This window comes from Gadus morhua, chromosome 11 (genome assembly GCF_902167405.1).
Source record: "Gadus morhua chromosome 11, gadMor3.0, whole genome shotgun sequence".
NCBI lineage: Eukaryota > Metazoa > Chordata > Actinopteri > Gadiformes > Gadidae > Gadus > Gadus morhua.
In genome coordinates this window covers 14,945,870-14,960,916 of record NC_044058.1, presented here as the reverse complement: position 1 = coordinate 14,960,916, position 15,047 = coordinate 14,945,870, and the positions used below count along the sequence as shown (strand labels likewise).

General features: G+C 44.3%; 1 protein-coding gene across 20 annotated transcripts in view; it reads left to right on the top strand.

The window, feature by feature from the left end:
* The window catches only part of rims2a (regulating synaptic membrane exocytosis 2a), a 133,579-nt gene that overhangs the window by 74,981 nt on the left and 43,551 nt on the right, over positions 1-15,047 (top strand). For 8 of the 20 annotated variants that reach the window (XM_030370103.1, XM_030370099.1, XM_030370093.1 and 5 more), the window contains 12 exons: positions 87-206; positions 1,780-1,879; positions 2,126-2,249; positions 3,197-3,243; positions 3,767-3,879; positions 5,445-5,492; positions 7,594-7,724; positions 8,248-8,440; positions 9,152-9,305; positions 10,003-10,023; positions 11,972-12,040; positions 15,042-15,047. The exon at positions 15,042-15,047 is cut by the window's right edge and continues 133 nt beyond it. In XM_030370103.1, the coding sequence (XP_030225963.1) occupies positions 87-206; positions 1,780-1,879; positions 2,126-2,249; positions 3,197-3,243; positions 3,767-3,879; positions 5,445-5,492; positions 7,594-7,724; positions 8,248-8,440; positions 9,152-9,305; positions 10,003-10,023; positions 11,972-12,040; positions 15,042-15,047 (1,126 nt within the window). The remainder of the gene's footprint in view (positions 1-86; positions 207-1,779; positions 1,880-2,125; positions 2,250-3,196; positions 3,244-3,766; positions 3,880-5,444; positions 5,493-7,593; positions 7,725-8,247; positions 8,441-9,151; positions 9,306-10,002; positions 10,024-11,971; positions 12,041-15,041) is intronic. The other 12 variants (XM_030370096.1, XM_030370111.1, XM_030370102.1 and 9 more) reach the window with 6 other exon arrangements.

Sequence of the window (15,047 nt, the reverse complement as noted above, 5' to 3'; positions counted from 1 at the left end):
TCACAATGAACTGAAGTCTGAAGTGATAACTCTTAAGTGGATGAGTTGTAAAACACAGGCTGTGTGTTGTCACTCTGACCTTGTAGCACCCAGTGACATGGCAGGCTTCCAAAGATGAGGATCGCCTGATAGGACGCATTCTGCTCAACAAGCGCATGAAGGACGGGAGTGTGCCCCGAGACTCGGGGGCCCTGCTGGGACTCAAGGTGAGCAGCTCGAACCCCTCACTGCTTCTCTGTGACTGTGTCTGAGCAGTGTCCCGGGTGCTATGTGTCCTCTGCGTCTTTTCAAGGAATCACACCATCATGTGCACTTTTACCATTTCGGCGGCGTCAATAATGATCTGCGGTATGGAGGATGATTCCGTGGCATTAGCAGCACGGAATTCTTCTGTGGCTATTCATCTTGTCGGGCTGATTTTACCCACCCCTCGGCTGTACTCATTATAGATGTGATTCACACTATTAAGGTATATTTGATTATATCCAAAGCTTTTAAAGAAATGTTCACTCTGCGCCCCTGTAATCTGTATTGTTATAGCTTTCTCCCATAGTTGTGAAACAGCCCCCCTTGTGATTAGAATCAATCCCAACCCTTCGGTTCACTATCGTTGGATCAGGGTGATGTCATGCCCATGATTTGGTGCAATCCCCTTATTTTTGGTGGCCGCTCCATCCCAGCGCAACGCCTAAAGAACTCTGCTTTAAATGTGGGTTCATTTCTCATTCTATTTCCGACCACTGTTCAAACACATGCACGGCGCGTCGGCGTGTCAGCTCTGCACTGTGTGCTTCTGTCCGCTCAGCACCAGCCGAGCGAGGCCTTTCAACCTCGGCAGTCAGTCCATCACTCACGGGCCCATCCCCTGCCGATGCTGTCCATCTCCAATAGACTTTATCTACGCCCCACCTCCCCCTTTCTCCCTTTCCTTCCCGTTTTCTCTCTCTCTCTCTCTCTCTCTCTCTCTCTCTCTCTCTCTCTCTCTCTCTCTCTCTCTCTCGGTCTCTCTCTCTCTCTCTCTCCCTCTCCCCCTCTCTCTCTCTCTCTCTCTCTCTCTCTCTCTCTCTCTCTCTCTCTCTCTCTCTCTCTCTCTCTCTCTCTCTTCCCCTCACTGGGTCCACGTTCGTTACATAAAGCCATTTCATTTAGCGGAACTTCCCTAAGCACTTTTGTATATTGGCATTCAGCTGCCATTAAGAAAGAGAGAGAGAGAGAGAGAGGGAGAGAGAGAGAGAGAGAGAGAGAGAGAGAGAGAGAGAGAGAGAGAGAGAGAGAGAGAGAGAGAGAGAGAGAGAGAGAGAGACATACGAAGCCTGTGCATGCTGAGTGGAAAGCAGGGGTGTGTGGTACAGTACACATGCTGCCCAGGGGCTTGTAGCCACGCTTCAGAGCAGCAGACTATTGAGGCTAGTAAGAGCGGTCCTGCAGAGGAGATGGCAAAGCACAGGGTGGACCCTTTCTACTCCACACATAGTGCCTTTATTTATTTATTTTTATTCAGGCAACGCGCCTCGCAGGCGAAAAAAGCCAGAGCAGTGAGTGACCTCAGCGAGATTCTTTGAAGAATAAAATAGGAAAACAAGGCAATGTGAAGTGTTTGTGGATTTATAGATTGTACATATTCATTGCTTTATATATGTTCATAATTGAGAACCGACTGAAGGAGAGACAGACAGACCAACAGACAGAGTTGTTGATTCATCAATTCATTGACTCACTGATTGGTGTATTTGTGAACGGATATACACATGTACCCATCCTCCCCGTTCTCCTCTGCAGGTGGTGGGGGGAAAAATGACAGAATCTGGGAGACTCTGTGCTTTCATCACCAAAGTGAGGAAAGGGAGTCTAGCGGACACGGTCGGGCACCTGAGACCAGGTAGGAAAAAAACCTGACGCTTCAGTCCTAAAAAATATTAATTCTGTGCTTCTATACATTTTGCGATAAGAGGGATCTGAGCCACACCCACAAGGATGGCCTGATGATTTAAAGACACAACGCTGAACATGTGTCTATGTCTCTATGCCACAGACACATGATTCTCTCTATGTGTCTTTGTCTAGTTTACCTGATCATTCAAATACACGTCGCTGATTATGGTGTTTGTCAAATATCTGTCCGCAGGTGACCAGGTGCTGGAATGGAACGGGACACTTTTACAAGGAGCCACATTTAAAGAAGTTTACAATATCATTCTGGAATCCAAGCCTGAGGCCCAGGTGGAGCTGGTGGTGTCCAGGCCAATAGGGTGAGACATTGGTACTGCTAGGGCGTGTTCACTCGAGGAGCGCCTGGATCACCAACCTCACGGTGGTTTGCCGCGGAGTGGCACATGACGTGCACTACAGTCCAAAAAGCCAGGGTGTTGTCAGCTGATTTTGTGTGATTTATACGTGTCGTGGGACCACACCGCCTGACCTAGGGGTATCCAAACGCTTCTCAAGTGAAAGCACCTTAACGTGTGTGTGATCAAAGCATTCCAACACATGTTTCACAAATGAAACATTTGAGGCTTGAAATGATATCTGCCGTCTTTTTCTGGGTATAAACTGATGATATGCTCATTGATAGAATATGATCAAAAATATTGCAGATGGTTTTTGATTCCGATTTTCAGAAGGGATTTTAGGGGAGAGGCAGGAATACGAGCGGATTGGTGTGGACTCGGGTGGGTGGTGGTGGGTGGTCGTGGTGGTGGTCCGGGAGGCTGGGCTTTTATCATCAAGTCTCCAGCAGGGAGAGCCCAATGTGCAGTTGGACCAAGCAGCGCTGCATATTAGCTAATTAAACATTAGTCTCTGCCTGCCTTTGAGCTCTGCATTCGGCTTCGCTCCCCGAGGAGGGAGTAGGTGGAGTGGGAGAGAGAGACAGACCGGGAGCCAGGCAGGAGGTCTCTCTCATTCCCTCTCCCTCTCTCTTTTACCCACCACATTGGCACATCTCAGGCTAGCGGCTACGCTAAATGAAGACAAATGCCGTGCTTATGAGCGCCCCGAAAGCGCAGCGCATTTAGCATTAGCCTCGAGTGCTCCTCTGTGCTCCTATTCCTGCTCCGCTCCCATCCGTCTCCTCTGTCTTAAAATCTTAAACGTGTACTCACCACTTTTCTACCCCCACCACTCTCGCTCTGTCTCTCTCCCCCCCCCCCCCCCCCCCCCCCCTCTCCCTCTCTCCCTCTCTCTCTCTCCGTTTCAGCGATATTCCGAGGATACCGGACAGCACACACGCACAACAGGAATCAAGTGAGTGTGGTCGCGACGTGTCCTCTCCCCAGCCCCCCCTCATTGGCCCATTTAACCCGGTTAATCAGCCCAGAAACATCAAGCTAAGGGACCGTCTGGGAGAGAGGATTCCATCATTGTGTCGCTCTATGCTTCACTCGCCCCTTTTTTCTTTTCTTTCTTTTCTTTTTCTCTCTTCCTTTCATCTGGTCTCACCCTCTATAACGGCAAGTATGCCCTCTTTTTTTCCATGCCTCCCTCTTTTTTTCTTTGTCTCTCTCTTTCTTATTCTCTCTCTCTCCTCCTCTTTCTTAATCTCTCTCTCTGTCTCTCTCTCCCTTTCTTTAAGTCCCTGCTCCTCTGATTTCACTACAAACCGATTTTTTCATTGTGTCACTCGTGTCACTCATGTCACAACACTTTACACAGAAAAGCAAGTATCTCAGCCTCTTTCTCTCTCTCTGTCTCTCTGTCTCTCTCCCTCTCTCGTTCTCACCCTCACCCTATCTCTGCCTCTCTGTCTGTCTCTCGCCCCTCTTGTCAGGTTCAAGCTCTTTTGAGTCTCAGAAGATGGACCGTCCCTCCATCTCCGTCACGTCCCCCATGAGTCCCAGCATGCTGAGGGATGCTCCTCAGTACCTTTCAGGACAGCTCTCAGTAAGCACTACAACAATACCAAACTGTGCTACTCTGAACAGTAATAATAATAACAAGAGACTTTATTCAAGCAGATGAACAAAGTGCTTGACGTGTAACACAATCCGAACACATTAAACGACATTCAAAATACATCGTGATAGAACAACAGAGGCAGGGCAAGACACACCGAGACAGATCAAAGAGCGTTGCGTCGGATCACCTTGACGACGTTAGGACCCAGACCAGGCTTGTACATTTGAGACGCGGTTGGAGACCATCTGGGAGCCACTCCCTCGTTGTACTCCGATAGAGAAAGCACTGCAGCAAATTCAGGGGAGGGAAGGAGGGCCATGCACCTAGCTCCACAGAAAGTTGCCGTGGTGATGACACACGTTCCGAGTGGAAATGGTTTCAACTTTGACCCGGCCAGCAGATAGATTTGCAGTAGAATCCAAAAAGGCAGGAGGATTTGAGCTGTAGCTGATATACGTAGCTTATACTTGCCGCTCTCGAGAACAATAATGCGACATTATAAAAGCATGATTAACTAGTTTGCATTTGATGTGACAGCGTTATGGACAAGATGAAGCAATTTAGGTCGATTAATGATTAGACCGTGGAGTTAGAGGTCCATGTTCAGGTAGGTGTAACTCTGAGGGAACATAGTGAGCCTGTGAGTCGGTTCCACTGGCCCTGTCCCAGCCCGGTGTGGGACTCTAGATAAGGTTACGGTGGGATGTCCATTAACCCACTGTAAAATACACCCCTGGGGCAAGGAACTTAGCCCAGGCTCTTGAACTTAGGGCTCTTTAAGACACCAGCCACTAGATCAACTCAATCAAAAGACTCCAAGAGGGAATTTGGTTAGATATGTGGCCTTCCTTGTCTAATCTCCTGCTAGTCCTTAGCAGTAGGATACACATATAGGCTTTGAAGACCTCTCTTTTTACCTTAGCCCTAAGAAGGAAAATGGGTCTAATTTACTTAATGGGTCTAAGTACTTACTGCCAAGATGTATGTTTACTGTACACCAAATATATTTATAACTAAATTTATCTACCAACTCACTACACAAAAAAACCCTGTATTTTACCGCAGTTGCAGATCATGCATTTTATGAGAAGCTTAGTTAACTCTGGGCAACCGTTTACTGCAGTTTAAACAAGCGAACAATGAAATGAATAAAAGTTTTGCTTGGCAGGTTACAATTGTCAATAGGTGCGTCACTGTGACGCAAACGTGCGCAGAGGAAAATCGTCCGGTAGAGAAATAAAAGACGATGACTCATAAAGACGATGAGTCATCGATAATTTCTCTCCGAAAGCCTCTCTTTTTGGGGCGGGTTGGCCTCAGAAGAACAGTCTAGTGAATAGCTGCTGCAACCCACACTCCCGTACACTTGCAATGAATAAAGAATGCATGAGCACTAATTGTTCACTCAGAGTATGCTGTCCTTGTGTTTAGTTCATCTAATAGGTCTCTTGTATAAATGTATGAGTTTGTTGTGTGTCTGTTTTGTCGTGGGGTTTTGGTTTTATTGCAGATTTTTTGTTTTTCTTTGCTGTTCAATTTTGCTTACCCAGAGCCAAAGCCTTAGTAGAAGAACAGCGCCTTTCCCCCCTAGGGTTCAGGTAATGGGCCCTCCAGCCCGTGCTTTCTATTGGTCTACGCTCCTTGACTGTTGACATGGCCTTTCTTTTCTGTTTCCATACTCTGGAAAATGCATTCCCTGGGAAATGGCCGCTTTAACTTCCCTCCGGTGCCGTCCATCGTGCCATCTTATTGCCTTTAATTTTGACTCGAGTTTTATGACGATGGTTATATTTTTCACGTTTCCTTTAACCCATTCTTGCCATTATGCTCGGGTATACTATTGCATGCCCAACGGTTCTGAGCTACATTGCTATTATTCTAAGAGACCCTCTTCCATGCCTGTTTTCCTAAAGTTATCTCAGTAACGGTCTTGCCCTGCTGTGGCAATTTAGGAGGGTGTCTTCATGGATATGTCATTCAACATCTTCTTTCTTAATTTCTTCTATTTAACAAAGTATATCATGGTATCTGAACAATGATATTAGCCCCTCTTTATGGTTATCATCACAGAATGCCATAAAAATCTCTGTCAATCACAATACAAGGTAGAAGGATATAAAACAGCACATTGAGGTAGATGGGAGGGGATTTTCATGCTGCATCAAAAAAAAAAACATAGTTCACTCTCTGCGGCTGGGTGTGAACAGATGGCGTATTTCTTTGCAGATGTGAATTAATTAATAAATAATAATTTATATCACTCTAATATCAGACTTCAAACCAACCAAGCCTTTGATGCTTATTTGGCTTTGAGAGGCTCTTATAGTCTGCATTAATTCTATCATCACAGTTCTATATATACATTATATATTTAGTATATTGAATTGTTTACATTTACTGGGGATGCTGTTGTCCTTATTATTTTCTTTATCATATTAATATATGAAAAACATAATATGCATGTCTTTTGTTTTCACTAATTTACATAATTCCAAAAACCTTATAAAATGGGCAGTTTGGGAGTCTTGTTTGTTTGTGTCTAAATGTTGTATCATGTAGCCTGCTATAAAAATAGTGTACTCCTCTCCTTTCTGTTAACCAGTGCTAGGACACATTAAAACCCATAGTCCTTAATTTGTTTAAAATGAATAGTAAACCCAAACACATCCCTTGACCTCAGGCTCCCTGCTCTGTGCCGATGTCAAGTCGTTTCTTGAATGCCTTTCCTTGCCTGGCTGCATGACACGCAGACAAACAAAGCCTTGGTCCAAACCCTATGTGTCACCCCCTTTCCACAATCATAACATACAAAGTATGGACCGGTACTTAGAAGACAATTTTATTTACATTCATCGGCTTTCTTTGATTTCACCTCCACGTCTTCATTTTAAGGAGATTCCTCCTCTTCTAAGTGTTTGCCGTGAACATGTGTCCATACGGGTCCATTCACAACCACACGCATGGTTGATTTCTTACTATCAATATGCACTGAATTAACGGAGAGAACGCTATTGAAGAAGACATTACAGGTTTACAGGACCATGGCAGGCGAGCAAACACTGCTGACTTCACAGAAAGTTTCCTTTAGCATTCCATAGCTCTGCTTCAAATGATCATCAACCAAAGTAAATATCATATTGGCATTGGAAACTACATTTGAAAGTAGGCCCCCCCACAGGGCTGCACAGTCAGTACAAGCACCCATATTGTTACACTATTGTTTACTTAAATGATCAAATATCATATAAATTATAAACTAGTCAATAAACCTCGACATCAAAGCATCAATAGGGATCTCAAATTCAGAATTGCATATTTGGCAAAACCATTGGTTTGCTCATGTCTTCCTGAAACCTCAGCCTTGAGACATTTCCCTGCAGCATGCGAGCTGTTCAAAATCTTTATCTTTGTTTAACTGCATTGGGCAGATGCAGGAGAATACAATGTTTGCACAGTGTCGCCAATATTACATCTTAGAACTAGAGCCACATAACATTTTGTATTAAAGACACAATAAGCAGCATCAAGAAAATGTTATATACACCGCTCTCCATCCGGCCTCCACTTCCACGTCTTCTCCTGCATCGCTGCTATTTTTAAGCTTAAGATTGTTTTTTTATGCATTACTTTTTTCAAATTGCTGTGGCATATACAGCACTCTCTCATCCTGAAGTGTCTGCTCCCCTTCGCCCCCTGCAGGTCAAACTGTGGTATGACAAGGTGGGCCATCAGCTCATTGTCACCATCCTCGGCGCCAAGGACCTGCCATCCAGGGAAGATGGCCGACCCAGGAACCCTTACGTCAAAATCTACTTCCTGCCTGACAGAAGGTAAGAGAAGGAACAGTTTACGCCCCCCCCCCCCCCCCCCCCCCCCCCCCCCACCAACTTTCCCCCTCTACATCGTAGCTTATCTAGTGTTATCTTATAGATCTTATAGTTTGTATTGCCGGTTGATATGTAGGTGTGATGTAAGAGCGATAAAATGGGTATTTGTATGTGGTGTGCAGAGGCTGAATTGCTTTCTATCTGCTATTTGTTAGAAAGAAAGACCAGTCAAGGTTGTATGGAAAGTATAGCTGCCTTTAGGCTTGTATGAGTTTGTGCAAGTTAATCTGCTTTCCTTATCTAATGACTAAAATAGTGTTTACGAAGGCTCCCCTGTGTGTGTCTCCCAGCATGCCGCAGTGTCGTGCTCTATTCTGTGCCATGTACCAGTGACCCGTGTTTGTGATTGCGTGCTTTTGAGTGTGCGTGTGTGTATGCGTATGTATGTGTGAGTGTGTGTGTATGTGTGCTTGTGTGTGTGTGTGTTTTCGTGGCTGTTCCCTGCCGTGGTTGTAAATAAAAACAGTTTGAATTATTGTTCCTCCAGTGACAAAAGCAAGAGGAGAACAAAAACGGTAAAGAAATCCTTAGAGCCCAAATGGAACCAGACCTTTATGTACTCCCCCGTGCACCGGCGGGAGTTCCGCGAGCGCATGTTGGAGATCACGCTGTGGGACCAGGCCCGTGTCCGGGAAGAGGAGAGCGAGTTCCTGGGAGAGGTGAGCAGATCCACGGCCCCCTCACATTGTCCTTCTTCCTCAGCCCTGGTCCACTCACTTCCCAATGCACACATTACCTTGCAATATTACTACAGCAAGGGTCCGACGGTTCTACCTGCATTAGGGGGTCTCTGAATATGAACATTCAATGTTTTCGTACTTTAATTGTTGCGTTAAAGCACAATTTAACATAATTTGAGATTGATGAAAGGAGAAAAATCACTGAAAAACTGTTGATATTTGCAGCATGCTTATTTTTCCTGAGCTGAGCTGAGTCTGAGCTGGGTGTGTGTTCCCTTTTTCAAAATAATTCTACATGTAATTTTCATGTATTAAGTCTATACTTATTCCTCATCCCGTCAAAGTAGCTAATTACCTTTGGTACCTTTGGAAGATAATCGTTTTTGAATATTGTTTGAATATGGTTAAACGACCCTCTTAAATAAACTCTTTTTTATTAAGGGGGGAACCGAGTCTCACCCTGGCTAACCCCATAGTTCAACAATGACATGTGTGTTTGGTGTGTGTGTGTTTGTTTGTGAGTATGACACTTGTGTATGCTATGTATTAATGTATGTATGCAGTGTATGTGTGCAGTGTATGTATGCAGTGTATGTATGCAGTCTGTGCCTATAGCGTACAAACCCACACACTCATACAGTGTGCGCACTGTAAGATGTCACCTCATCCCGGTCCGTCTGTGTGTCTCAGATCCTGATCGAGCTGGAGACGGCACTGCTGGACGACGAGCCCCACTGGTACAAGCTCCAGACCCACGACGTCTCCTCGCTGCCCCTGCCCCGTGCCTCCCCCAACACCCAGCGCAGGCAGCTCCACGGGGAGAGCCCCACGCGCCGGCTACAGAGTACGTAGCCCCCCCTCCGCACCCCCTCCTTAAAGGTGCAGTGTGTAGCATTTAGTGCCCTCTAGTGGCACAGACTTGGCAGGAATTTAGTATTACACCCATAAATATGTTTGGATTAGGGTATAATCTCATAAAAATAAAGATATGCATTGTTATCGTTACCTCAGAATGACCACTTTATATTTACATAGTGAGCGAGTCGTTGGCTTTATGCCCTCTATCTGCTAATTTCAACCCAGAATTAGTTTGGTTTTATATAAATGCTTGATTTATTGTAGATATATGATATTTTGTAATCCCTTTGTTCAAACACAGAAACGGTGAGAGATTTTATAAAATATAGTTGGCGTGTCTATGACAGGATAACAACCTGCATTATATTTCTGCAGAGCAATGCCCTCGCCCAGATATTCAAAATGTGATATTTTTTATATTTATCAAAAAATGCATGGCAGTGACTCTGAACCAAAGATGGGAGTCAAAATTACTTCAAAATCACCAATTAGAGAACCTGTGAAATGCTGGGAACATATGTTGGCACTCCATCAGGACTAAATGAGGATCTGCTGCCGTCTTCAGCAGGTTCCTTGTGTTAAAGAGGCACTAGATCTCACTCAGACAGCTCATTTGTAGGCTTTTGGTTGCTCTGCCGTTTTAACATCTCGGATGCGTTGTTTGCCTGCTTATGATTTCACAGATAAAGGCCCGTACAACTCAGGTAAAGGACATGGGGTCCCCTCCTGTGCCTTTTTAGGAAGCCCCTGAGTGTTACTGTGCGTTTTGAAGGCAACCATTCCCGTGCCCCAATTCTCCAGCCTATCTTGATTTATTTGCATTCGTCCACATTTAGTCAATTTCTAATATTGGTACATATTTATTCCACCCTATGCGCCAATTTGTTAACAGACATGTGCACCTCTCTTTAGGAGCAACTGGAGATTTGGGACACAATAATCTCTCCTTATTTGTCGACAGTTTTCCCCCCAATCCTATCCCACAATCCCTGATCCTTTCCCTCGTAAAGACATAATGAAACGGAAATGGATTACTTACCACGTCAAACAGTTTCAAATCAAACAGGCCCGTTTATGGGATTGTGATGACAAGTCTGCGCAGACCAAATGTTATGTTATGTTATGTTACGTTATGTTACGCATCACATAACAATGCAGTTCCAACAACGGCAAATATGTAATACTTTTATGCATTTCGATTTCTTCTAAGCGCTCCCATTATCACAAATCAAATCCGGAAAGCTTGATACACAAACCTTGTTTAGTGTAGTTCCTCCATGACTTCCTGCTGGTTTAGGTTCATACTGCGGAGGTTAGGATGCCGTTTCACTCCTGTCTTTATAAACAATTTTATTTTTGTAATCCCAAACCCGAACCCTATTCCTCTCCTTTCCTTCGCTTCTCAGTCCTTACTTTTATCCCCAATGTATTTCCCTTTTTCTGAAAGAGCAAAATATTTCGCTATTTTGCATTCAATAGACCTTGACTTGTTGTTGGTGTGTGCTGAAATAGTGAGTTTATAGAAATAATTGTAATTCATCTGCATTATTCTATATTGTTCTCATTATCAAACCCCAGAGAAAAGTGGCCTCACTTTTTGGTTACCCAATAGGACTTAGTATGTTGTACTCTAGCGACACGCGGTGTACAATCCGCAGCCCGGTCCTGTCAGTACCTGGCACTCCACACAGACAAATCACCTTCCCTGGGCTCAGTCGCTCTTTGGCTGGTGTGTTAGTGTGAGATTCAAGAACTGACAGCTGCAAAACTGAAACCAAAAGGAGAGTCCGCAGACACACCGGGGTCGGAGTCGGGCTGAAGACAAGTGTAGCATTGATTATTTCTGTAGAAAGCAAAGCAAAGGATCCATTTTGTTTAAGTTGAGTGAACAGCAATGTACTCGTGGAAGCGGGAATCAACATTGAGAAAGATGTGTGTCTGTGTGTGCATGTTTGTGTGAAAGTGAAGTTGAAAATCTGTGTGTGTGTGTGTGTGTGTGTGTATGTGTTTGTGTGTATGTGGATGTGTCTGATCTACCAATCTCAGGGGCCCCACACCAAACTCAGATGTAAATGAAAAGATTGGACATGTCAATGTAAAAGCGCCACCTCTCAGATGAGGATAGAGCATGAAGGCTGGTCGGCCAGCAATGTGAGCTTTTATTGGATGGAGTTGAGTTAACGTCTCATGTTTAGGATAAAAAACACATGAATGCACACACCCACACCCACACACACACACACACACACACACACACACACACACACACACACACACACACACACACACACACACACACACACACACATCAGTACAAGCGATGTCATCAATCAAGGTCTCATTCCATTCGTCCATTGATAGTGAAGCATAGGTGGGACCGAGAAGGAAAATTCAGTTACATATATATACCAAAGTCATAGAGTAGATCGTCATGGTTTAGGAGTACTGTATTACCTGTACATATTGTATTATATTTATACCTTATACAACACTCAATATAACCCACACTTTACGCTTTAACATGAGTGTCTGATTCAAGCAATGTATCTCTTCCCCCCTGCACAAATTAACCTTCTCCCTCTGTCCTTCTCTCCTTTCCTTCTCTCCCTCTTCCCTCCCTCGTTCCTTCCTCTTTCCCCCTCCGTCCTGAAGGATCTCAGAGGATCAGCGACAGCGAGATCTCCGACTACGACTGTGAAGAGGGAGTCGGCGTAATCACGGGTATGGCGCTCAGCTTCTTCGCTCGCTGGGAACCAGTCAAGCTAGAGCCTCGCCTCACTGGGAACCAGTCAAACTAGAGCCTCGCTTCACTGGGAACCAGTCAAACTAGAGCCTTGCTTCACTGGGAACCAGTCAAACTAGAGCCTCGCTTCACTGGGAACCAGTCAAACTAGAGCCTTGCTTCACTGGGAACCAGTTAAACTAGAGCATCGCTTCACTGGGAACTAGTTAAACTAGAACCTTGCTTCACTGGGAACCAGTTAAACTAGAACCTTGCTTCACTGGGAACCAGTCTAACCAGGGCCTTGCTTCACTCGCTCGGAAACAGTCAAACTAGAGCCTGGCTTCACTCACTGGAAACCAGTCAAACCAGGGCCTGGCTTCAATCTCTGTCTAGTTATGATCTCTGTCTAGATATGTTCTCCGTCTAGTTATGTTCTCTGTCTAGTTATGTTCTCTGTGTAGTTAACTTTTCTGTCTCTAGTTAGGTTCTCTGTCTATTTATGTTCTGTGTCGGCATAAACCAGAATCAGAATTCTGCTTGTGCTGAAACACATAACTAAACCAACATATGGAGGTGGGTGGGGGGTGGGGGGTGGGGGGTGAGATCTCCACTTGCTCGATGCGGTTCCTGCCTCTACACACTCCCAGTAGGGGGGTGTTGGAGAGACAGAGCGGAAGAGAGGGACATCTGCCCCCCCATGATGCCTTTCAAGTGCATTGTAATGTTTTGCACTTTTAAAGTTGGATGGTAATATCTTTGAGATGGGAACACAATGCCAATAGAGAGAGAGACAGAGGGCACAATATGTCAGACAGACTTACAGACAGAACAATCGTTAGACAGGTGGGCAGACGGGGCTTTGTGGATCAGTACAGTAGCTGAGGCAAAACCCACCCACAGCTAACTGAGCGTTCTCTCTAGAGCCTCGCTGCCTCATCACGCTAGTCCGCCGCCTCTCTTCATTTCCAGGGAACCCCCCCCCCCCCCATGTTTAGCTGTGATCTCACCATCCTACAGAGTCCTCTCTCTCTCTCTCTCTCTCTTCCCCCCCCACCCCTTCCTCTCACTAAACTTGAGACCACAAGCTAATAGGCTTAGCCGTCACATCAAACCATAAAAAATAGTACTAGAGACACAGATCTCAACACTAGATAAATAGATAGATTGGAACAGTACTGATCTGAAGCTTTAGTTCCTAAAGCCTTAGCAGAAGACTATTGATAGATAATATTACTTTAATCTAGGTTTTACCATCAGGAATGCGAGTGATAGATTTAAATGGCACTCACTGTGGCTTTCGTTACCAAAGCTGCTGGTGTAACACTGACACGTTATACTGCCGTCATTATACAATCCCGCCTTTAGAACAATGAACATGATTAAAATAGGATCACAGCCAACCACAAAGCAGGCAAAAGGACAACACTGGTCTTGGGGATCAAACCATCGTAGCAGTCTCTGCCGGCAAAATCACTTCCATGTACCCATTCTACTGAAGCATTAGGCATGGGTACGCCTGCCATGATGGTTGTCACTAGCAGTACTGCACTTTTGTCTTCTGCAATCAATGTGTTCCAGTGAGTATGAATTTGGTGGACAACATAACAGTTGATGGCCATACAAGTACATTACAAAATGTGTTATCACTAAGACCAAAGTAATGCAATACTATTTTCTACAATCGTGGCATGACCACATGCTCAATGCCCTTCAGCAAAAACGGTACGAGCTAATTTTGACAAATGAGATCGGTAACGGGTGTTGAGAAAATCTACTGGGAAAGGTTGGGAGAGGCAGAAGTTGGCCTTTCCTTTCCATCAGCAGTATTCTCCACCAAATGTACTCTCTTGCTGTATCCAATTGCAGTATCAGGAAATTGTCAGCAATAGGATACAGTAACACTATCAGTGCTATAAGAAATTACATTCATGTCGTCCTCATGCATATTGGTGGCACTGCAGTGCTGATGTTTTCCATGCAGGGATTACTTTCAGAAATAGAGATACCTATATGTCTCTATTTTTATGTATATGAATAAAATGTGTTTGACTCCCATCCAAAAGGTTCTTGGTTCAAATGTCCACAGTCTACATCCTTTAGAAAGATTTCTACCTTCTCATTAATGACTTGATCTGACATTGAACTTAATAAAAGGTAATAGGGGGAAGCCAAGTTCGGTGCTGTTAGCTGTACTATGCACAAGAAACAGTAACAGGAGCACCATTTACCCAAATTGTTCGACAATAAATGATTTTATTGTCAATTTTTCTACAGCATCATATCCAATCTTTCCCTCCTAATCCCACACTTGATTCATGGTTATATGTAGCTCATTTTAATGCGTTATACACTCTATTGAATACTAATCAACTTTAATAGTGCCAGGCATTGACCCCTACCTCTGCTGCTAGCCATGCCTGATCATCGCTTAATGAACACTTTCAAGTTCAACAGAGGAATCAGTCTTGCAGGAAAAATTCATTATAATGTATAATATTTTCTCAGAAAGCTATTTTCATGTTTAATGCACAATGTTAACACAGTCAATGATTCACACGTACACTGAAACCTGTTCCTCATTTGTTTGAATCAAGGGAGCTCAGTATAATGAAAATTTAAAATACATCACCTGTACCAAATGCCATTTAACAGAAGTTTCTCTGTCAAAGTTTTAGCCTGATGTGGCCATTTTGCAATTATCCCGAGCACAAAGCAAGTCTTTTTTGTATACTAGAGAGGAACGCACAACACCCTTTATGCACCATGCTTGTCAAAGGCTGTCTTGGCATCTGTCACCATATGGATAAGCGATTGTAAATGAAAATAATTGAATGAATACAAACCTGTTCTAAAACCTACAGCAATCATACAATTATCTTTCATTCTTACAATATTTCTGCTCCCTTCCTTTGTCTCTTTCCATTTTCCATCTTCTACCCCTCCAACCCCCCCAACCTCCTTTTTTCCCCTTTATTTTCTCTGTCTCTCCGTTGGCAGACTACG